The sequence below is a fragment of the Mustela nivalis genome, assembly GCF_964662115.1.
Source record: "Mustela nivalis genome assembly, chromosome: 20".
In the NCBI taxonomy this organism is placed as follows: domain Eukaryota; kingdom Metazoa; phylum Chordata; class Mammalia; order Carnivora; family Mustelidae; genus Mustela; species Mustela nivalis.
This window is the reverse complement of record NC_139039.1, coordinates 3,147,016-3,171,830: the sequence shown is the minus strand read 5'-3', so window position 1 is coordinate 3,171,830 and position 24,815 is coordinate 3,147,016. Positions and strand designations below refer to the sequence as shown.

The following is a 24,815-nucleotide window of genomic DNA, read 5'->3' as shown; positions in this document are numbered from 1 at the left end:
ATTCTAGGACCCCAAGATCATGACCTGAGCTGAGATCACGACTGGAGATGAAACCAAGAGCCGGATGCTCGACCGACCGAGCCGCCCAGGTGCCCCGACCCAAGCGACGTAAAGAAGATGCATTTATCGTGAAGACTTACGTACAGTCACTTGGGTGTAGAATTGAGGAGTTAGTGACCTCTGCCACCTTCCCTAAGCTCAGGATTCCTGTTGCCAGGGCCTGAAAAGGCCCAGAACACGGCAGGCTTTAGCATTCCCCTTGACCCACTCGGGTCTGCTGAGAGCGGCCTCAGGGCTACCCTTCCCGAGCTCCGCCAAGGAACTCTTACTCCTGCTTTTGTCACCTGTCCTGATTCTCTGTTTCTTGGGCTCCCCAGAATACCCTGAAGGGAGGAGATGGCACCAAGATAACTTTCATGGAGGAACTCATCTCTGCTGTTAAGGTGACCTCAAAGTCCCACACTGCAAAGTGCCTAGATTAGGGGTGAATAAAAGAAAAAACTGAGTTATAGAAGAACTTCTTCCCACGTAGCAACCGTGCCAAATGCAAACTGCACACGTTATCCATAGGAGGTCTTAAACTTGGACGAGAGCTCTATATTTTCGCACTGTAGCTCCCTTCTACTTTATGCTTTCTTTAACCCGGTCAGTATGTAAAGGAAGTACTTTTGAAGGGGTTCTGGGACCGGCCCTAGATCCTCTATCTAGAGGGACAAACACTGTGATACCAAGCTCTCAACCTTCAGGTTTCAGGCCCCTTGGGATAAGGAACACTAGAGCTCTCAAAATATTATTCTTAATGTTTCCATAATAATTCAAGAATTAAAATCACATCATTTGTTCTTTCTTCATTACCCTGATGGCTAACACTTATTAATTAGGGCTTCCTTTGTGTCACATTCAGCGCTAAGTACTTCACATATAGTAACTCGTGAATCTTTCAAATGACTCTGTGAGACAGGTGATGTCAGTGTCTGCATTATACAGATGAGAGACAGAAATTCAGAACTCACGGGACCTGCCTAAGGCCACACAGCTTGTTGGTGGAGGCTGGGATTTGGCCCCAGAGACGTGCTCTTAACCACTATACTCTACTGCCTCCTTTGCCAACATAAAGGAGTGTCCAAATTTTATAATCAGACCATGCAATGACAAAGAAAACTCTGGTGATGAAAGCACAGATTAAAAGTTCTTCTCTAAATATCAAAATCCCTCTTTCCATAAAAAACCTGAAGTCGAACCCCCAAAGCAGGTCACTCTCTTGTCCCTCACCCACCCAGGCTCCCCTTCCCTTGCCTGCAAGGTCCTTCTAGGTCTCTCCAAGAACACAGTGTAAACTACAAGACTCGAGCCCAGGGCATCAGTAATGGCAATCATGGGGCTCCCGGGCACATGTGGGCCATGACATTCAGTGACTGGCAGCATTAGGGGGAAGACTCAAGTGCATCCACTGAAAAACTCAAGTAAGCAAGGCCTTTGGGGTTAATGGACTACTCCCAACATTAGTGGAAATACATACATTTTTTTTGCAGCCAGTTTGCTGCACTGGGTAGTTTATTGGAAAAGTAAGAGTCTTCAAAAAAAACCCTACAATAATGCATGGTATGTGCTGCAGAAACACTAGCTCTTTTCAAGATTGAATAGATGGACATAGCTTTACCCTCTTTATATTTCCTCTTCAGTTACTCTGGCCATCTGAACTAATACTAGGCAGTCAGATGGGAGAACTCCAGAGAATAATTCAAAGTGCTTTGATGCTTAGTGTTGAAGGCTTCATGCCAAAATGCAGGTGAAGTCCCAGGGCTTGGGGCTAATGCTGGGCTAGTCCCTCTTCAGGGTGGGACAGTGACTGCCAGGGGAGGCACTTGTGGTGGTCCTTCCCTGCCACACGCAGATATGACAGATTCTTGCTGCTGGCCACAGCCCACCCCACTCTACCAAGTATATGAATCATATATGTCAATGAGACAGGATGTGCTTAGTAAAGATGGAAGCTTGAAAGTCTCTCTGGGAGAGGGGGGCGGAAGTCTAATGGCCCCACAATGAAGAAATCACCGCTTCTCAGCAAAATAGTTGAAGGGCACATTGTCCCTTCTGAGTGCTGATTCTCAGGTTCATTAAGGTTTTAGCCTGAAAGAAATCTTGGGTGGGCTCCTTGAGACTGTCTGTGGGATCCCTCCCATTGTGGGCACGCAGCCTCAGGGACTGCGGGGCAGGGGCTGCGGGCTGGCACACGCCTGAGGAGTGGGACACAGGATTCTGCCTGGAGGCTCGGCTCTGGGGACCTGGAGTCCCAGGGAACAGCTGCAGACAGAGAAATGGATGGGTCTTGCTCTCCAAGCAGAAGGGAACTTTGGAGGCATGTGTCAAAAATGGAAGCAATCAAAATAGCTGCAGTGTGAACTGTACTGAAATCCCACAGATGTGAAAGGGATTTGCTTTTTAAGTAGCTTAAAATATTGGAACTAAAGCATTGAGAGGCAGGTTCAATTATAAACCGTGACAGCAAAAGACAGCCACAAGAAACCGGTCAGGATGGAAACATCTCACCAGCGGGCTAATTATATCCATATTTGAATAAGGACGCGTGCGTTGCATTTCAGAGGCGTAATGATCAGCTCTTGATGCGTAAGCAGATATATGAATTCTCTAACAGAAGCTGTCAGAAAATTCCTAAATCAGAAATTTGTTTATACACTTACTGTTAGCCTTCCCCCACCTTCCTACTCCCAGGCCCTGCTGAATTCTGAGCTCCTGAACACTGCCGCATAGTAACAGGAGACGGGATATGCCAACGGAGAGAATGCAGACAGGAGTCTGGGGGGTTCCGAACAGACTTTCAAACTTCAGTTTTATTTATTTGTTGACCCTCTCTTTGAAGAGGAGTTAGTGAGTAGAGCTAATTATGTATCTACACACTTTGGATGCTTAGAATCAGAAACCAGAATAAATAAAATGACTTTGCAGGATATTACATTTACCCAGGAGGGCTCTCCAACACTAATCTCCAACTTTATAAACATTCTAGACCATAGTGTGTGTCTTAAAGACTGCTGTAATGTGGTGACCAGATGCAAGAGAAAATGAATAAAAACAAGGATTGTATTTCAGGGTCAAGACAGTCGGACAGAATGAGAAGAGGGTGATAAAGAGGAAATAAAACCAAACAGAGCTGATAACAGTATTCAGAAGATTTTTTTAAAAAAAGATTTTATCTATTTATTTGACAGACAGAGAACACAAACAGGCAGAGAGGCAGGCAGAGAAAGAGAGGGGGAAGCAGGCTCTCCACTAAGCAGAGAGCCCGACGCGGGCCTTGATCCCAGGACCCTGAGATCATGACCTGAGCCGAAGGCAGAGCCCCCAGAAGATTTTAAATCTAGAAAATAAAATGTTATTTTAGCAAATCTAGGAGTCATTCCCATCTTGCCACACCTTTCCTCCCAACCCCATGCTCAACCTCAACTGGCAATATTCTGCTCAACTTTTCCAAGCAACTTTTCTCCCTGTTTTGTCCTTCTGTCCTTCCAAATTCCTGTTGCCTTCTGGGGTGACCTCCTGGGTTCTGGGATTTTTAAGGACAGACCCTAAATAAATACTTATCAAATAGCATAGGACAGTTTAGTAGTAATTAAGATCTATTTTACTGAAATCCTGCTTATCCCTCATATATGATGCTGTTACAGCAATATTTTGTGGCAAGATTAGGATTCTGATGAAGAGAGAACATGAATGGCACATTTACTTTTAAGCTCTTCAGTTCTGGTTGGCCATGATAACAGAAACACTGCGTGTCAGGCACTAAGTATGTTACATATATTAGATGATACACTTAAAAAAAAAACTACTCTACAGTGTAGATATTATTAAGTCCATTTTAAAGAGGAAAAGAACATAACTCAAACCTAGGTGATCTGGTCTTGGAGTCTTGTGCCAAGCTTACACTATACAGTTGACCCTCAAACAACACAGGTTTGAACTGCATACGTCCACTTATATGTGGATTTTTTTCAATAAATGTGGTACTACAAATGTATTTTCTCTCTTATGAATTTCTTAATAATGTTTTCTTTTCTCTATTAAAAGATTACAGTATATAATAGATATAACATACAAGATATGCGTTAATCAACTGTTTATATGATCAGTAAGTCTTTGGTCAACAGTAGTCAGTTCATAGTTAAGTTTCTGGGAAGTCCAGATTTATCTATGGATTTTCAACTGTGTACAGTTTTCTTTTTTTGTTTGTTCAAGGGCCAACTGCACTATCTTTCCATGCTAAGAGCTAAGAAAACTGTGCTTCTTGGACTTCGCATTTTTTAAAATTCAGCCTGAGATATAATTTACATACAATAAAATTCACCAATTTTAAGTATGCAATTGATTGATTTTGACAAATGTATAGTTAGGTAACCATTACCACAAAAAATATAGATTCCACTTCTATTACTCTAAACTCTTGCAGCCTTGGAGCATTGTATGGGAATGGGGCAAAACTTATGCTGAATGAAGTTTCCTTGACACTTTTACTTCACCACTGGCTGTGAGATTTAGTGAACTCATTCATGTACTGGAGAAACAAATCTCTGTGGTATTACTGTTCACTGATTCAAATTTCCAACTTATATAAAAAGCATAGGTGTTCCCACTTGTATCAGTGCTCAGATATGCTGTGACTTAGAAGTTAAGTAGATCTGGCTCTGAATATTGCCACTGATGGTAAAAGCCTGAAAAGAACTTAACATCTTCGTTCCTAGGTTCTTACTCTATAAAGTGGGAATAAAATTTACTTCCTTTAAAGTGCTCAGTGTAATGCTTGGAACATATTAGACCCTCAAAAAATTACAGCTCCAACAGAATATAATCTGTATCTTATAACATACTGCATCACAGGCAAAACGAATGAGCTAAAGAAAAATCTAGATGACATAATGTTGGGAGAAAACTCAAGCTGCAGAAAAATACCTATAACATGATACCATGTAAATATTAAACACAATATTGCATGTTTGATAGAAGCATATATATATACGTGTATAAATATATGTTTTATATATATCTTAATATAGTTAATAAAAATACACACACATATACATATATAATGAGAGTATAAAAATATGGATGAAAAGGATAACTTCAAAGAGTGATTTACCTATTGGAGAGAAGTAAATAAATAGAGTCAGTAAGGGAGGAAAAGAGAGGGCCTTTATTCTCTCAGGCTTTATTTCTTAATAAGAGAAACAGATATGAGATAAATATGGCTTCTAACATTCATTGTATCCTAGAAAGTAGATACAACATTTATTACATCATTGGTGTTACTTACAGTTTTCTTTTTTTGTTTGAAATATTTCCTAATTAAAAAAAAGTAATTTTTGAATGAGGGAAGGGAGAAAAATCCTCCGCAATATGGGTGGGCCTCATCCAATCAGTTGAAGGCATCAAAAGAGAAAAGACCTTCCCTGAGCAAGAAAGGATTCTGCCAGTGGACTTTGGACTTAAGCTGCCAGTTTTCCCTGAGTCTCCAGCCTGTCAGTCTACCCAGCAGATCTGGGGGGCCCACCAAGCCTCCAAACAGGTAAGTCAGCTCCTTAAGACGTTGGCCATAGAGGGATCTTCAGGAAGAACAAGTGCAAAGGCCCTAGCAAAGGGGTGAGTGTGGTGTGTCAGGGACGGACGGGAAACATGTGGTGGAAAGTCATGATCAAGGCAGGGTTCTGTGAGGACCGCGGTTTGAGATGGAGCTGGAGTGATATTCAGATCAAGCGTGAAAGTTGAAACCTGATGGCCTCTGTGAGAAGAGCTTGCTGAGAGAGGCGCAGAAGTGGGGAGACTACATATCTACATGTGCTTGAGATCAAGATGCTCACAAAGTAGAGTTTAGTACTGCCTTTCTGGATCTCTCTTGCACTTGGGATTTTCCAAGTTCTTACATCTAGGAGATCAGAGGCAATACCCTACTTGACTGCCCATGGCCAGATACCTGCCTCATCATGACGCTGAGTGGGAAAGGAAACCTGAGACAAAGATGTGGGGCCTCTGCTCCTCTTTGCCATCGCACTGAGTATTGGTGCTCCCTGGGGTCTTGTCCTTGGTCTTCTCTTACCTTTCTTTTCACTTCACTCCTGGAAAATGTCATCTCCCCTCCCCTGCTTTTCATTGTGTGCTGAGGGCTCCGATCCATTATCGCTAGCACTGATCTGTTAATCCAATTACCAAATGGATATTTTCACATGACTGCCCCAAAGACATTTCAAGCTCATCATATCCCAAATAAATTCATTTTCACCCCTCTTTTTTAATCCTGGTAATCTCCTGATCCTCCTGTATTCCTTCTCCCAACTGAGAGCATGAGTTTCCACGCAGCAACACAAGCCAGAGATCCACTGGTCTTCATTTCCCTGTCCTCTCCTATCCACCTCCATCCTGTCTAAAGCTAATGAAAAGAAAAGGGCCAAAGTGTGAACTTCTATGGGGAAAAGTTAGCTGACCAAAACAGTAATATAAGAAAGGCAACTTATGGAGTGTATGATAACAAAAGGAAGATGGTAAACCAGTACAGGAGAGCTACCATCCCATTATTTCCAACAGGGCTCATGATCAATAAACAATTATATTTCAAAAATATAAGATATGATCCATCTTCTCTTTATCATAGAAACGTGAAATTTTGTCTTCTTAAAACAAGACTATGGCTTACATTGAGGACATAACTGTGTATTATTTCATTATATTTTATCATATTATTTATTTTTCTTATGACTATGATAAATATCTATATAAGTGAAATTAAATGTATAACAATAGCAACCAATAAGTTATTTATATAAAACTCAAAAACTTATTTTTTTAACCAAAGCTCCAACTGGATTTTTAGTCCCACTTTATCTTCCTGGCTTTTAGCAACTGTTTCAAGTGGGATTGCCTGTTAAAGTACCACGATTTTTAAACATTAACCAACACTTTCAATTTCTTATTTCCTGTTATTAAAATGAACTACCACCCTTGTAATCAGGAATGACACCATCTGCCCAACGACACAGAAACTATAAAGTACTGATTTCATCAGTGCGTATCTTAAAAAGAAAAAAAAAGGCAACATTAAACACTCATCTTTTGATACTGATGTCACTATTTCTTCCAATGTCTTCTGAACAGAATGGAAAGGAAGTAGACTTATGACCCAGTCCTAAGAGGGAGAGGAGATCAGGGAGTAGACAATTACTAAAGCCTGAATCACCAAAGAATATGTATTTTACAAGGAAAGCTAGATGGTTCCATAATGATCTGACTGTGAAAGCAGCCCTTTAGCAGAAGGCCTACAAAAAAGAAATTTTTTTATTTATATTTTTAAATGTTTAAATTTTTTTTTTATTTTTTTAATTTTTTTTTAAAGATTTTATTTATTAATTTGACAGAGAGAAATCACAAGTAGACAGAGAGGCAGCCAGAGAGAGAGAGAGAGGGAAGCAGGCTCCCCGCTGAGCAGAGAGCCCGATGCGGGACTCGATCCCAGGACCCTGAGATCATGACCTGAGCCGAAGGCAGCGGCTTAACCCACTGAGCCACCCAGGCACCCCAAATGTTTAAATTTTTTTTAAAGGTTTTATTTATTTGATAGAGATCACAAGTAGGCAGAGAGGCAGGCAGAGAGAGAGGGAGAAGCAGGCTCCCTGCTGAGCAGAGAGCCCGATGTAGGACTCAATCCCAGAACCCTGGGATCATGACCTGAGCCAAAGGCAGAGGCTTTAACCACTGAGTCACCCAGGCGCCCCTAATATTTTTCTTTTTAGAAGTTCACCATATTATTTGTTTGGGACCCTATTTTTGTGGATATGTTTGTGTGTGACATTATACTAATTAAAAGAGAGAAGCCTTCAGGGCACCTGGGTGGCTCAGTCGGTTAAGCTTCATGATCCCAGGGCCCTGGGATTCAGACTGGCCTTGAGCCTTGCACTGGGCTCCCTGCTCAGCAGGGAGTCTGCTCCTCCCTCTGCCCCTCCCCCCTGCTCGTGCTCATGCTCTCTCTCTCTCTCTCTCTCTCTTAAATGAAATTTTTAAAAAATTTTTTAAAATAAAAAAGACTTCAACATGATTCAAACCAAGGTTTAGTCCTTTAGGACAAGCATGCTCTGTGAGAGAGCCTTATTTTTTTAAGCGCTTCTGTTGTACATAGAGGCAATTAATCCAGTTCCACCACTGACCCTAAAGAAGCCAAATGAGGCAAGAAACCACTTGTTTTCCTGAAGTTCAAGAAACTGAGAGGACAGTGAAATATGTGCTAGCTAGACAGAAGGCTTGAATTAATCAAATTTCTAGGGTCAAATTAAGAAATGGCTTATTAGTAGTATCTGCTTTGGTCTAACAAACCCACCTGGCAGCTTCAACTACTTAATGGAAACACAGATCAAAATAACAGAATTTTTAGGTTAAAGATCATAAAGTTCAACTCCTTCATTAAATAGGTGAGGAAAATGAGGCTCAGATAACTTGACTTGTTGTAGAGAAAGGGTTTGCTCAGTCACTCAACTGGTAATGGAGAGCTGACCATCTGACGGCTGCAGGAGTGCCCTGCCCACCACACCCACGGGCATACTGGACTCTCCCCACTGTGCACGGTGGATGAAAGGCATTGCCATTTGAAGGAAATCACAATCGAGTGCCTGAGGGTCGGGAGCAGGAGCCATCGCTTGCCCCGCCCACCCCGCCCACCCAGCGGTGTTTTATTTATGGTGACAAATGAACTCACGGCACCCGCAGAGACCCCAACTGCTGACTGTTTTCTAAATCCGTCATGAGTCTGCAACTCACTGAGAAACCTTTGAAAAACTGCTGTGTGAAAATAATTTCAAAGACTCTTCTTGGACAGCACAAATAAAAGGAAGCCTTTATTCTTTCTGCCCTCCTGGTGGATTAACAGATGAACACAGCCTCATCTGTCGTCCGATGAGGCTCCGTCGAGGGCAGCTGTGTACTCACCGTGGAACCAGGGAGCTATGGTGTCTGAGGTTGTCTGGTAGCCTGCTCGCAGTGGTAGCTGCTCCTCTTTAAACCACCGAATGATGTCCTCCTGGGCAGAATTGGACGCTGTCCTCGTCACTCCCTGGTTTCTGAGATTTAGAGAACAGTTCCTCAAGTTAGATTGAACTAACTTGAAAACAATGCCTTCGAAAATCATATATATCCTGTATATATAAATCATGTATAAAGGGAGAGAGAATTATATATACTTGGAGATCTAATTACATGGGCTGAGCTAATGGGAAGTTGGACCCCTAATTACTGCCATTATATACCTAACTCCACAAGGGTTAATCAAAAAAATAGGAAGGAACATAAATCTGTCACTTGTCCTTCCAGTCCTTTAGGGCTAGTCATGGATGTGAGCTTCTGCTGTGTTAATACAAAGATTTTAATTCATTTTTAATATGAACAAAAGCTCCATTAACTTCTAATTAAAATTTGAGAAAATAAGCATTAAAAAGTGAAATACACCCCCAATGCTATTTTACTTGGGAGCATGTTTTTGCAAACAAAACAAATGCAATAAAAAAAAAAAATCTCTTTCCTAACATTTTCAATATTAAATTTTTTCTTCTTTTTGTTTCCAACATCCCTGACTTGCTTTCTTCTCTCCCACACTTTGAAGAGGATTAGTTCTGCTAAAGACAGTCTCAGAAATATGAAGTCAAAGAAAGAAGAGTGTTTGAAGATTGATAAGAAAAAGATACAAGCGGTAGAATCATTTTGAAATACATTCAGTCACAGAACTAAAGTTCTGGGATGTAAGTTGATTTCCACTATAAAAAGTAACACTGCAATGTAATAACCACATTTCCAAGTCTCACACAATAGCCCACTAATTTTGAGCAGAACTCAGTGTAAAGACAAGGATGAGTTTGGATGAACTGCCAGGACGCCTGCCATGTAAATTAGCTTATGACCCTGTGTTCTGTGGTAACATGTCCCCACGAGTTACATGTGACATGTATGCCAGATGTACATGTTAAGAATGTACTATTCATGTGCATGCATACATAGAATTTTGGAGAAGATTGACTATAATATTTGACTTTCTTGGGAATCAGATCCTATACACACACGAGATTATATGATGAGTGCTCTTACTAGCTTTCAAATTAGGTTCTTTTTCTTTGGAAAGTCTTTGGAGGTTAAGCAAAAACTCTAAGGACAGCCAGTCTCTGTCTTTTCTTGGGCTGGCTCCTAGCTGACCTTGGTCATACACTGTTGTCCCAGCGCAAAAACCATCCAGTCTGGCTGCCTCACAAGAAGCATTTCATGCAAGTGTGTTACGTTGGAAAAACTTAGCTCACAGCTCGAAACAAAAATTGCCCTTCTAAAGGCCACCTCCACTGCTGTCAATCACATACACCGCGCACTAAAAATAGTGTGGGACAGGCATGTTACACGTCATAGTCACCCCCTTGGAAGAGCCTGGAGAACAGGGGCAGGTACACAAACAGCCCTGCTGGGTATCTGGGGCCAATGCACAGGCCAGCTCAGGCACTGAAGAGGACCCTGGGCAGGAGCTCACACCTTTGTGATGTGTTCACAAAACTGCGAGGATACCTGTTTCTGATTACTTTTCTTGGGTTTTTGTCCGTAAGAAAAAAAATCATTCCCCAAACTGTCACTTTATAGAACATGATCTTTTAGTTCTGGCCCCCACATCCCAAAATGGCAGCTTTCAGTTGAGTAAGTAGAAATAATTATAGTAAAGGAAAAGGTCCACCTTCCTGTTTCCTCTGAGGTCATAATCCCCATTAGGAAAGGCCCTGAAGATCAGTAGTGACTCCAAGCAAAGAAAGATTGGTTTGCTTTCTATTTCTCCGTACGTGTAACAGAGAAGTATTTTTGGTTTTCATTTCAGAAGGCAAGGCTTCTGTTTTGTTTAATGACTATTTGATTCTTCTGGTATATTTTACATAATGTCTTTCTACATACTAGAATATGAAAAAATCCTAATATCCAGGAGAAAATAATTTTATGAACAGTTATCTAACATAAGGGTAAGGGGGTTTCTGCTATGATACCATCATATTTCTCTTCAGGGAGTTTACAAAGCAAACTGTTCTACCTAAGTTCCTATAGCTGACAAGGCCAAGGCACCATCATGACCAAAAAAGTGTTCATTCAAAGAAGGAACAGTTCCAGACTCAACATAGGAACTTGGCTCTGTGTCCCAGCATGAGGACTGCCATCAAATCTTCAATCCTGAGCAATGAAAACACAACTCGACGATGCTGTCCAAGTCAGCAAGCCCTTAGGTTCCTCCTTTGATATTGTTTCCGACTGACAGCGATACTAAGCGCTGATGAGACCCCCTGCCTCTGCTCCTGCCCTCGCGGCCCGCTTACCACCACGAGGTGGGGTCGGGGGTGGGTGCACTAGCGGCGCAGGGAGGCACTGAACTCGATGCACACCTTCTCTGAGTTCCTGGGAATCTTATTATAACAAACTGTGGATGTTTTATAGATAAGAAGAGGATGGATCCAGACCAGCTGTCTCCAGAAGACAGGCTGAGGTGGGGCAGAACTGAATCTCACAGGCAACCCGCCGGTCTGCCCCGCCCAACGGCCCTCCCGCTATTTGTCTTTAATCAGCCAGTTTCAACCGTTAAGTTTAAAGCCATCTGTGTGGCTTCTTACCTAAGAGGCTTTGGAGGGTATCCCCCCGGGTTTAGGAAGTGAGGCTTGGGTGGGAGGGGGGGTCTTTTTGGTTTCTGTAGAACTCCTGGGGGGCTTTGTGGTCCCTCACCGCTTCCTTTCTCAGCCGCAAGTGATAGCCTCTTATAGTCTTCCCGCGCTTGTTTAGCCAAAGAGCGTCTCTTCTCATCGGCGGCTTTGGATTTTCGCACTAGAAAAACAAGGAGGTTTGAGAAAGGCCCTGGTCAGGCCACAGAGATGGTGAGAGGAGTCAGCGGGTGATGAGCACCGTCTCTCAGGAGACTCTGTCTCCTCTGCTGATAACGAACACTCGCCATCAGCGCCTAGGACGCACGTAGCTCAGGCCTGCACATTCACAGCTGCCCAGCGCTCCCTGCAGAATTCCTGCCTTTCTAAGGGGGGTTTTAGGACATCCTAAGAGGGAGAAGGAGGAGAAAGAGGAAGGAAGGAGACAGAAATGGAGAACCACATGTTTGAGAATTTCCTGCATTTGGCAAGAGTAAGTGATGAGTTGCAGCCCGAGTTCGAATTCCATGTGGCCGGGAGCCTCTGAATAAGAAGAGGTGGTATCATCCCTCCCGTGCTCAGCTCAGGACGTCACTAGCAAAGATCAGGCTCTCAGGAACTCCTCAGTGCAGCGGCTGGGGACGGGGCGAGAGGTCGGCGAGGCTGGCCACAGGTCACACTCAGAGCCCCCGAGAGCTGAACCAAGTGTGAACAGGCCTGCTAGACCAAAAACACAAAATGATTCTCTCCACAATCAGAGAATGTGCTGGTACACATAGAAAGTACCCCAAGGCCACCTTTTAATGTTGCTTTGTAAAACAGAGTGTTGTTTGGTTTTGTTTGGTTTTGTTTTTGTTTTAGCAACACAGCAGTGAAGGGCTCTACTGCAGGATGCTAAGACCAATTTTCCTTGAGTGTGTTTGCACTTCAGGTGTTCTCAGTCAAGCCCCGTTATATCTGACGTCAGAGAGAAGCCAAAAATGTTCCATTACATGAGAACGTCACCGCATGGAAGTGACTGGGTCTTGCAAATATGTTCACTTCACAAAACTGTCATGTTAATAGTGTTCGTTGTAATGGAACTGAAGACCAGATTCTCCGCACCCTGCAAACACTGTCACTCCCATTCTCCTGTTTCTCCCTCAAGTGGCCTCAAGTGATAACCTGGCCGGTAAACGTCTTTCTGAGTCAGCTGGAATCGCTCATCATGTCTCAAAGCTGCCGTTTCCCCTAGCGCTGCTGAGCACGCTGGGCTCTGGCTTAGCTTGCACTGACCTCTTCCCTCATGAGAGGGTTAATCTCTGGCACTGCTAACTCAAAAGGAGTCAGGGTCAGGTCATAGGTATGGGAGGGTGCTGATATATCCAATCGGTTATTCCGGGGTTCTTCTATCAAAAAGTTAAGGGGAGTTCACTGTTGAAAATTTAGAAAAGTACAGAATAACAAGAAGAAAAATTCAAATAAAGCTCAAATCCCATCGCTCCAAATAAAAAAAAATAATGTTAACATGTTAATAACCTTCCAGTTTTTTTTACTTCTTATACTAAGGCATTTTAAAATAGGAATATTTTTCATACTATTTTATAATTTTTCTTCTTCCAGTGAAAAAACGATATAGCACATCTCAATGTCATTAAACCCTCTTCCAAAACATGTTTTTTCAGAGCTGTATACCATTCCATCAAACAGCTATATCACAACTGTGATGGTAGAAAGATGAGTGGAGAACGTTTCTACTCTTCTGCTATTCAAGAAGTGACTCCTAAGCCTCTCAACAACCATTTTAAGTACTTCTTAGTTGACCAAGAGAAGGAACTGGCCTGGAGAGTCTAAGGTGCTATGGAGGCCTCTGGGTACTCACGAGATGCCTGCCACTCTGAATCTTCTTTCCAGCTTTTATAAATCTGCTTGGCTTTCTCCTCATCTATTTGTTTTAGTTCTTCATCTTGTGTTTTCTTCACAGGCTCTTTCTTCTGTTAAAAAAAAAAAACAAAACCCCACACACAAAACCAGAAACAAACACTAGTGAGTAACTCTGGCAGTTTTCTGCCAAGAGGAAGAAGAGTGCGGAGGGGAGGAGTCAGGGGCGCAGAGGAGCTGGTTTCTACCTAAGTCCCTCTGGCCCCCTGGCTAGGGAATTTGTTGTTATGGGAAAAGCTCAGAGCGGGTGAGACCTGAAGCTAACGCTATCATGGCCTAGCTGTGCAACCACGTGGCCCGTTACCGAACCTCTCTCGGGCTGTCTCTGCTTAAGTAGAATTAGAAAACTACAAATATTTCATAGGGTTACAGTCAGGGTTAACCCATATTTAAAAAGTGTCTCCCATAGGGCGCCTGGGTGGCTCAGTGGGTTAAGCTGTTGCCTTCGGCTCAGGTCATGATCTCAGGGTCCTGGGATCGAGTCCCACATCGGGCTCTCTGCTCAGCAGGGAGCCTGCTTCCCTCTCTCTCTCTCTGCCTGCCTCTCCATCTACTTGTGATTTCTCTCTGTCAAAATTAATAAATAAAATCTTAAAAAAAAAAAAAGTGTCTTCCATAGTCTGTAACACATAGTAAAACTCAATAAATATCTCTTTTCCCCAAACATCACTTAACTGTTTTAAAGTGAAATCCTTCAAATAGTGTGTAAACATGGCTTCATGGCACCAGTCTAAACACTGCAGTATCCAACAGGCTCCATAAAAATAACAGCACATTTCTAGAGCAATCTCAGCCGTACCTCCATGTGCCCTCAAACCAGTGTCTAAAAATGTGGTACTGGGGGCACCTGGGTGGTTCAGTTGGTTAAGGGTCATCATGTCATGATCCCAGGTCCTGGGATCGAGCCCCCACATCGGGCTCTACGCTCACCGGGGAGTCTGCTTCTCCCTCTGCCTTTGCTCATACCCCTGCTCTCTCTCTTTCTCAAATAAATAAAATGTTTAAAAGAATTATTTAAAAATGTGGTACTTACACATTTTAGGTGACCCAAAAAGGAATATTTTTTTGTTTTGTTTTTTTAAATTTTTACAAAGCATCCTCTTACAGAAAATATAAAATAAGAAACACAAGTCTTCCTTAAAAAGGGAATTTGTTTTTCAAGTTGTAAATATACAGAACACAAAAATTATCATTTTAACCTTTTTAAACATTGTGGAAGAATACACATAACATAAAAACCATGTTAGCCATTTTGAGGGGAACAGCTGTGTGGCATTAAGTACACTGAAGGGAATTAGTTTTTAACTAAAGAAAAACTCACACCAAATCACTTAGACCTAAAAAAGTACTTTATTTGGGTATTGCCTTCTGAGCGCTTACTAGAAAACTGAATTTAGTACTTGGTGAAGCAGATAAAAGCCGCGGTCACCTATACTAATGAAGGAAGCTGAGAGGGTCAGAAAAGACTGACCGTGCTTTGTTTTGCATCTCAGAATCGAGAGGTATTTTTGTGTGTGTGTGTGTGTTTGTGTGTTCCTATAGAAAGATAAAGACATTATTTTAAATTATCTCACCCCAACTAAAATACAACCTTGATGTTGTGAAACCCATTTTTGATCACTGTGGGAAGTCATAGATCACAATTAATATAGGAGGTGATCATTCACTCACTCTTTCATCTCAGATGTAACTAAACTTTTATGTATTTATTATCTTCATTTTCTTTCTTACTTTCTTTTCCTGCCTAGAGCTAAGCCCCTTTTGTTTCCTCTTATTATAAAAAACAAACAAAAAAACCCACAAAAACCCCACCAAGCTTTTGGTGTTTTAAATGACTGTTAAAATTTGTTATCACCTTACTGAAGCCATGTATAAACCTGAAATACCTAAAAAGTGCTGCTAGCAATTTCTAAACTTAAACAGGAAAAAAAAAACCTTGAAAGTGGAACTTTGTTCATCTTCCACATGCATATTTTAAAATGATTTAAAATGATTAGAAAAGACCTATAACATTAAACCATGATAGCGTATATGGGTGCTCAGGAAAAGCAAAAAGTTTACAAAGTAAGTCTACTTAAGGAGAAATATTCACTAATAATGCAGGTGGTATGTGGTTGAAGACAATCAAATGTTGGGGAGTGCTGTAGCTAGTAAATCACATTTCTCTTTGACGTGTAGCATCACTATGTTTGGGGCACAGAGGGGAAGGAGACAAATTAACGAGTGTCGCAGAGTAAAGGGTGAGATGAGCCCCGACCACTCTATTCATTCCAAAGCAGCTAGAAAACTTAAGTACTTGTCCTGATTCTCTAAGAATTCCTTCAGAAAATCTACTTTTAGCCAAATCTTTACAGGTTGGTCTTTATGTCCTCTACTTAGGAAACCAAACCATTATTCCATTTTTAGAAGTTTTTGCAAGAAGCATGTAGGTCCAGGATGGGGATGGTGAGCCAAGCACGGGAAAGTCAGGTAGAGACTGAGGGGTGAAGGGGCAACAGGGGTGAGGCTGGACACTGGTCCAAACTCCCACAGGCTGAGGTTTATATACATGAGGGTGAGCAGTTCAATGTCAAAATATCTCCCACGGAAAGCCTCTTATCCCAGCTTGTTAATGGAAATACCACCAGTTTCCTCATTAGACCCTCTCCACTGCCTCCTAAGTTGAAAAGCTCTGTTTTACTGTCTTTGATCTCCAGAGAAGCTGGGTAAGTGATCTATCTGCTCACTCATTCTCTTGAGTTCCCATATAATTTCTTAAGTTAGAGAAAGAATGCATTGGCCCATGGCACGCATTCTCATGAGAGGGTGTGAAGACTAAAAATCTGGCTGTCTCACATCTAAAAATGCTTGAAAACCTTCTAGGCTATCCTCCTTATTTTGGAGCCAAGAAAGCTTAGCTTTCTCTTTTCCATCTAGACTCACCCTCTAGATGGTCTCATCTTTCATCATGGCTTGATATAACACCAAGATATCAGGTTCCTTACAAAGGTCTACATGTTTCTCAACCCTAATCTTCCTTCTCATTCACTTTCCTGCTGTTCTTGACTATGTCAAGTGTGCTCTTGCTTTTGTGCCTTCATACTCGGTGTTGCCTCTGCCTGGGACATAAGGTCCCCCAGTCTCCACATGGCTCCCTCCCTCATTACGTTGGGTCTCTCTTCCAGTAGTGCCTTCTCAGACCATCTCTATAAAAAGTCAGTCCCCACCCTCCCAGCATTCCTCAGCTCCCTTATCCTGCATTATTTTTCTCCACAGAACTTATGGCTTCATAGATGTGTTTGTTGTCTGTCTCCCTCATCCAGAATATAAGCTTCCTGAGGGCAGGGATTTTATCTGTTCTGCTTATAGTGCTTTCAATGCCTATAACAGAGCCTAGCACACAGAGAAACTCCATGGACATTGGTTAAATAAATACAAAGATCCTTTGTTTTTCTATCATTTAAAATGAAACAATGTAATCCAGGCAGTGTTACTGAAATTTTCCTTTAGATGCTCTATTGCTACTGTTTTAGAAAGGTACATATTATACCAACAAGATTCATACCGGGACTACACTGCAAAAATTCATCATAGTTTCTTGAAGGCTATCCCAGTTCACACATGTCCCTGCAGATCGCACTGTCCACTGGAAAGAGGGCCTCCACCATGGCTCTGCCTCAGGCCTGTGGTCATACAGAACCTTCTCTTTACAGCTTCACATTTTACATTACTTTTTCAAACTTTCTGCAGGTCAGATCTACTATGGTTTCCACCTGCCCATCTATGCTCCATTTTTTGTGAGGAATGTATGCTGGGATATAGTCTAGCACAATGGAGGAAAGAGGCTCTGCCTGGAGGGAGAATCACATCTGGAAGGGCATGTGAGAGATCTGAGTGCCCAAAGGAGCTCCTGGCATAGTGGGCATGGATGGTTCATTGAACAGGATCCAGCTCACAGAAACAACGAACACATAAGGAACCTAATTTGAATTCAAGGTTTCTGCCAAGTTAAATGCTTCATTTATCGCTCCCTGAGAGCAGTCTTCCCTCAGTGTTTGCTGCAGCCCAAGATGTTGTCTCTGTGTTAGATGTTCCGTGAGGAGTTTAGCAGATATGTCTTGGCATCTATTCTTTCTGCGATACTCAAGACTTTCCCAACTCCAGATAAATAGGTAAAAATGAAGAGCTATCTTCACAAGCTTTTAAAGACAGATTTCACATCTGCTGCTTTCGTTTCTGCATGAGACTAATATCCCAATTTGTGAAACATTAGTGGCAATGGCTATGCATTTAGCCCCCTGAAGACAGAACGTTAAGTCTTTACCTGGTGAAATCCATATGTCTTCATACGATTGATAGAATCTGCCAACATTTGTTGAATATTTCTTGAGGAACTGGAGAGTGACTAAAAATTAAATGAAACACGTTTTTATACCATTTAGAACTACAATGCAATTTCAGCAGATAATCTGTTCATGCTTCCCTTGTTTCAATGTCCCCTAACGTGCTGCACCCCCACAGGTGGATGCACCAAAGCTTCCCACCAGCACCTGAGTTCCTGAGTCATTAACGACGGAGGCAGCAGGTGTGCGAAGCTTTAGCCTGCCCACTCAATAGGGCTTAGAAATGAATTATGGCTCGAGATCCTGGAGCTGGTGGTTTACTCATGACAAGTGAGTTTCTGTATTTTGTTCCCAGCTGGCCCCAGGGCCCCCTGAATAACTTCTAGACATCACCATTATTCCTTAATTTAAATTCTCTTCTTCTCTTAATCCCTGTTCGACCACATCCCCTGTTTTTGGTTAGACCAGAAAAATGCTTAGTCTCTGCCATTTAACTGCATGTGCCTCTCTCTCTCTCTCTAGGTGGGAGCAGCAGCAGGAATGGAGTATCAGTTCCCTGCCTGGGAGCCCTGCCCACTTGCCCTGCCTGATCGCACTCCCTTCCCTCCTCTCCCAGCCCTGTTACCCAGCCCTGTGTCTGGGTTCATGCCATTCCGGACAGATTTCCCAGGAGGCAGCTCCTCCCAGTGGGGTTCCCAGATCCATTGCCTGGATTCCCTGGTGTATCTCCTGCCTGCCACATGTCAACTGCTCAGGCATCCTGACTGAGCTGGCATGTCACACTGAGTGCCTCTTTAGACCAGGTCAGTTATACAGGCCCCTGTCACCGGGTCCCTGGCCTGAATGCAGAGTCTGGACCAAGTCCCAGCGTGAAAAGCCACACATCGTTTACAGCTTAATAGAGCCACCTGCAGCCCATATTGCCAGGATTTATGTGTCTTGTGCCTGAGGATTCACTCCTGAATTTTGATATTGATCAGAAACTGTCAGAAAATTTTCAGAAAAATGTTGGTACCAAAATTCAGTGTGGAGCACAGGCCGTGTAATAAACCAGTGTGGATATTCAATTTTGCCCCCTTCTTAACAGTAGCTACACTGCATTTCCCAGCTGCCCTAGCAGTTAGGTGTGCGCGTGGGAATAAGCCATCTCCACTATAATGCAGGTGATAACTGGTATCTGCCGCTTCTATTCTAGTCCTTAAAGTCTCCTTCCCACATGCCTCTAGGCCACTTCCCCCTTCCTAGGCTTACTGCTAAAAACTGGAGGGCCATCAAAAGCCCGAGTCCCTAACTGACTGGGCGGACCTGGGCCCTCCTGAATCAGAACCCATCCTGGATGTTTTAAGAGAGAAAGATGAACTTCTGTTATGTTTTGACCATTGCGTTTTTGGTCTGTTTGTTACAAAAGTTTCATCTATGTTAGTTGATAAAACTGGCCATGGCAGTTGCTGGTGGCACTCTTCAAGCCTTCTGCTGGTTTTTTTTTTTTTTTTTTTTTACTAATCATGGGGAGTGCTATTAGGGCTAATTCCACTGGTGGCTACTAGTCATGGAAGGACCATAACGACCAGGCACGGTGACTTAGTCAGTCTTATTTTTATTACTCACAACACCTCTAATGAATGGGCAACACAATGCCCAATTATCAGAGGAAGAAACTGAGTCCCAGAGGAGTTGTGTATCTTGCTGGCATCACACAGCTGACTTGTGCCAGAGTTTATAGTTTTTCCACTATGTTGACACTGTAACGACAGGAAATAAGCTCTAGGTCAAAAGTTTCTTTATGCCTATTACTTGGCAAAAAATGAATCCTATAGGTTTCAAAATTACTACTTACAATATTCTATCTTGATTTTATTTTAATATTATAAAAGAATACATAGCTTCTTTGCATCCAAAATAGCACAGTAACCAGTTCTTATTTATGAACAGGTTAGGACTATACCAGCAGGTTTTGTGTATGTCTGCTCAAAAGTCCACAGCAATTTTGAAGGGTTTGGGCTTGCAGTCTCTGAATAAATGTCTACCATAAGGAATGTGAGTTTTAAAAACAGGCTCACGCTCCCTTTCTTCAATGCGGTAAGATCTGTGGGGCATCATTTTGCATAAAGGATCAGTTTCTCTATGTTGAAAATTAGGAGGCAGGTAACCACCCTCCCTTACCTCCTCATGCGCAGTAGATAAGATTCCAGTTTCGGTGTCTACACCCCTGGTCTCCCCACTGGTTTGTCACAGGACCTGGACAGATGCAGCCAGCACAGCTTTGGACCCAGGATTTGTCAGTGGCACCTCCACCAGGCTCAGCCTTTAAGCTCTCCAACAAACTCTCAATTGTTTCCTGAATTACCATCAGGCTAACAGCCGTCTGACATGTCTCTTTTAACATATATTTTACTTTGTCAAATATTTTTCACCCCATCACTTGCCAATTACTGTTAGGGGTATAACACCTTAAACATACTGTGTGAGTTATTCTTTATCCCTTAGAATTATTTGTTCAACTGAATGATTCATCTTATATACACATATAACACTATTTTTTCAACATTTGCTTTTTGCTTTATTATCTTAATTTTTTTTCCATCATCTATCTATCATCAAAGGCAAACTACCCCGAGATGGACCACTTTGGCATGCAGATTGTTTTTTAACTAAAAGCAATAAAAACACAGCACATTCAGGAAAATCTCTTTACCTCCCCACCTCAACTGCCTAAAAGAATTTAGATAAAGGACCTGCTCCAGGAAGAGAACTATGCTATAGATAACTACATTATACTATGAACTAGATATGGCAAGGCCTGTCTGATCAAAGTCCTCTGTGTCCCATTCTTTCTGAGTGACCAGGCAAACATTTGTTCCCCAAACATTTACTCCTCTTCATCTTCCTGTGAATTACATTCACTCCCTTTAAGTCCCAGGCCCTTAGCCTCTTTCTCCTTAGTTCAGGATGATATATATACCTCATTTTGCTTGAATGTCTTTGGAATTTCCAGGTCTGTGTGGCGTTCCCATACAAATGAAACCAAATTTGATTTTCTCCTGTTAATCTATCTCATGTCAATCTGATTCTTAGTCTGGCCAGAAGGACCTTGACAGGCAGAGGAAATTCTTCCTCCCTGACACCAGCATTTCGACACTCTCACTGCTTTTGCGCTTATCAGAAATGATGAGGTTATTCATAGTCTTAAGATAATTCAAAACTAAGCACAGACACACAAACCAGACAATGGAACGTTTTGTGATGCTGGGGATTGAAGGGACCAGTGTGACCAGCAGCACCACCTGCTGGGGCCAGTCAGAGTTGCCGGCCTTTCTTTGTTGGGAGGTTTAGGTTGTGTCTTCAGTGTACCAAAGCTCAAAGTTGGTTCTTGAGTAGAAGAGTCTGAGCATAAATAATTTTCATTACTTTAACAACCACCCAGTTAACAATCACATGATACTTCTACTGAAGTACTTCTATATGCCTAAAATATACTGTAAACTCCAAAATTATTCACATATACTAAGAACCACATGTATAAAAATTGTAATTTTCAATGTGAACCAAGATTTGCCACTATTCCAAAGTGCTAAAATAATATGAAGAACTAATCAAGACTTGTGTCCAGCACATTCGTTCAGATACACTTACATGTTCTACTGAAAGACCCCTTCCCCTAGTAGATAGATAGGATAACTAACCGCTTGTTTGCTTTTCTGTAAACCGCTGGCTTTTAGGTATGAAATTAGGTTATCAATTGTGTGATTAATTGCTCTTTTGCCCTCTCTAGCCGCGTGGCTTATAGAAATAATAGAGACGCCATGATGACATTCCTACCTTCCCCCTTCTTGTTCCCCTTCCCCACCTCTCCTTTCGCGCGCGCGGGCCCTCATAACCAATCAGTTTGTGCCCCCCTCCCCCCTGCTCTCTTCGCGCGCGCGGGTCTCTGAAGCCAATCCGCAAACTCCAAGTATGCCTTTTTCAAAAGTTTAAACTGTCCACCAACCAGTTGCGCCCCACCCAAAACTTGTTTGTACCTTCCTATAAAGACCCTGCTTCACTCCGGTCGGTGTGCTCGGTTAGCTGAAGCTGCCGACCACCCGCCGGTACCTGCGTGACAATAAACCTCTTGCTGTTTGCATCCAGTGGCAGTGTTGGATTCTTGGGTAAGGGGATCCGCGGGTCTTTCACTACAAATCCATGGAATACAAAAACAAGTTCAATGTAATAGACTAAAAATAGTGTAGTCCAAAAGAGATTTCCTTTATTAAAAAACAAAACCAGATTACTGGCTCAAAGGTGATGATTAATGATGCTAACACCAGATGGACACAATGTGAGGAGTACCGCTGCTGCTCTGAGCATTCTCAGAGTGAAGGTAAAGGGGCTTCTTAGAGAGGGAACCACCCCTCTGAAGCTTCCATATGATGCTGTGTTCCAGGGAATATACTCTTTAGTTATTCCTATTTGTAACACAAGAAAGAGATGAAAGCTACCACCTACCTGCATAATTTTTCTTTCAAAGCACTTTCAAGTCCAATACATCATTTGACCTTCATTATCAACCCCAAAAGGGTGTCAAAGCAGGTACTGTCCCCTTTACCAAAGAGGTAAACTGACCTGTTAATAGGTAGGAAAGCAGAGACAGAAACCCATGTCCTCTCGATGACTACAGCTTGCTCCTTCCATGGGGTGTCCCAGAGAGAACATATGTTTGTTCTCATGCATACAAGGAAGCCTCTGCAGCCCCCTCCCATCTGCTGCATTAAAGATGTGTCTGTAGCTGCTGAAACTATGGGCAGAGTTAAAGCAATCTCATATTTCCTTTATTTAAAAACAACAACAACAACAACACTGCCACTGAATATTTATGCAAAACTCCACAAAATAACGTGAAAACTTGAAAGCTAGTGACATCAGAAGCTAGACCGAGTCAGAATGGTCCTCTCTAGTCAGTGTAGGCCCGAGTAGATCTGGGAGTGGAGCCCATCTGTACTGACCAAAGGGTGGCATGAATGTGTATGTATATGTATATCTTGACTACCATTAAACTTAAAAGCATGGGAATTCAAATCTATATAATTTGAATTATAGCAATTGGATTATCAATTGCTATATTATCAAAAGATGCTATAGCAACATCAATAGTACATGGTTACAAGTTATATTTCCCCCAGAGATTATGTGTCTTATGAGGATTATTCTAATTATATTCACTTTTAAAATGTGATCTGAAAAATAGTTCATTCTGGTTTTTAACCTAACATGCACTCTGTTTAAAAGTAGGGTTATGCAATTTATTAACTCCACATAAACCAGAAAGCTCCAATAAACAGAAAATTTTTAGCATTCAACTTTAATGGTGAAGATGAAAATGACGAGTTAACAGGCTAAAACCAAGAGTTTACTTCTGAAAACAAGCTACTCATTTAAGTATTTAGCTATCTTGTTCTTACACCTCTTGAATCCACAGTATTCCTCATGGACCACAGGTTAGAATAATAACCTCCATGAAGGCAAAAGACCATATGCGCTTAATTCACTGTTATCTGGGGTCCCAACAAACAGAACAGTGACTGGCACTTAGTAAAGGCCTCAGTAAGTATTTGGTGCATGAATGAACTCACCATAAATTCTAAAGTACTTTCTTAATCATTAAAAAATATTCCGTCTAGTTTTAATATTAATCAAAAGAGACAACCAAAATTCTCTGAAAATTGATGGCCTGTAACTCACCTAGTTTGCTAACCAGGTTACTGGAATAATCAGATCATCCTATTACCAACAATTTTAAATAAAACTTCCCAATGATGACTATAATAGGAAGCATTTGAGCATACTGGGATTTAGCTTTTTTCTTTCTAAAATAATAAGAGAGGCAGAATAGTGAGACTGCCTTGATAAAGTTACAAAGGAGAATAATGTATAGGGTGTGGAGACACCTTCCAAAGGCCAACTAGACTAACAAGATGAAAAATGGGACAATCAATTTTACTCGTGAAAATATGGTACATGGTCCCTATGGGATGATTTTTCTGAAACGTGAATTAGGACAACAGAGACCCTAGGGAATCTTTCTCCTACTTTGCTAACATTGTACCTAATAAAATCTATGCAGGGGGACTACTGAATGGCTTTACTTAAAAGTACAGCAGACTCTAATACGGTATATAGTTTTATGGCGCATCTTTAAATAGCACACTGAGTTTATTTTGCACATATTAGAGCATCAGACTGTCATAGTGGATGAACATCTGTCCATTTCCATTGCACCCTCCTCCTACAACCCTCAAAGCAATGTGCAAACAGCAGAACTGGGCAGGGATATGTTCAGAAAATACAATAATGCAGAACTGGTAAGGGCTGTTAGGGCAAAGCATTTCAGATATGAGAGAGTTCCAAAGGCCACTCTCACCGTCCCACCAAGGACACACATGATATATGTTCCATGAAAAATGAAAAGAAGACAAGCAAGGGAAATAAAGTAATTATTAAATATAAAGTGTAAGGATAAAATAATAAAGGATAGTTAAGAGAATAGACAGAGTCTTAAAAGTATGATGGCTATGGGAAGTCTTGACACAGTGGAATATAGGAACTGAACTATAAATGATAGAAAACAATATTTATGTCATACATAATACTATAAAAAACATTTCAGTATAAAGGACCTCATGTTTCCAGACTCAGTATTCCATAATTTCTTCCTGGCACACTACTTTTAGTGAGTTAGATAAGCGAATTACTGTAAATATCATGCAAAATAAAGTTGTGTTACCGACTTCATAATGTGCAGTTCTCAAGACTAGAAATGTTTTTCTCTTTTGTCATTTACTTTATAGTAAGCATTTTATACAACAAACTGCTTTTAAAAACACAGCAGCTTAAATGGTTTCTA

General features: G+C 41.7%; 1 protein-coding gene across 4 annotated transcripts in view; it reads right to left on the bottom strand.

Annotated features, from left to right (window-relative positions):
- SH2D4A (SH2 domain containing 4A) overlaps nucleotides 1-24,815 on the bottom strand; it is a 59,118-nt gene that overhangs the window by 5,691 nt on the left and 28,612 nt on the right. For 3 of the 4 annotated variants that reach the window (XM_082715194.1, XM_082715193.1, XM_082715195.1), the window contains exons 5-8: nucleotides 17,917-17,997; nucleotides 13,555-13,666; nucleotides 11,670-11,877; nucleotides 8,980-9,110 (exon numbers count right to left, since the gene is read on the bottom strand). In XM_082715194.1, the coding sequence (XP_082571320.1) occupies nucleotides 8,980-9,110; nucleotides 11,670-11,877; nucleotides 13,555-13,666; nucleotides 17,917-17,997 (532 nt within the window). The remainder of the gene's footprint in view (nucleotides 1-8,979; nucleotides 9,111-11,669; nucleotides 11,878-13,554; nucleotides 13,667-17,916; nucleotides 17,998-24,815) is intronic. The other variant, XM_082715196.1, reaches the window with a different exon arrangement.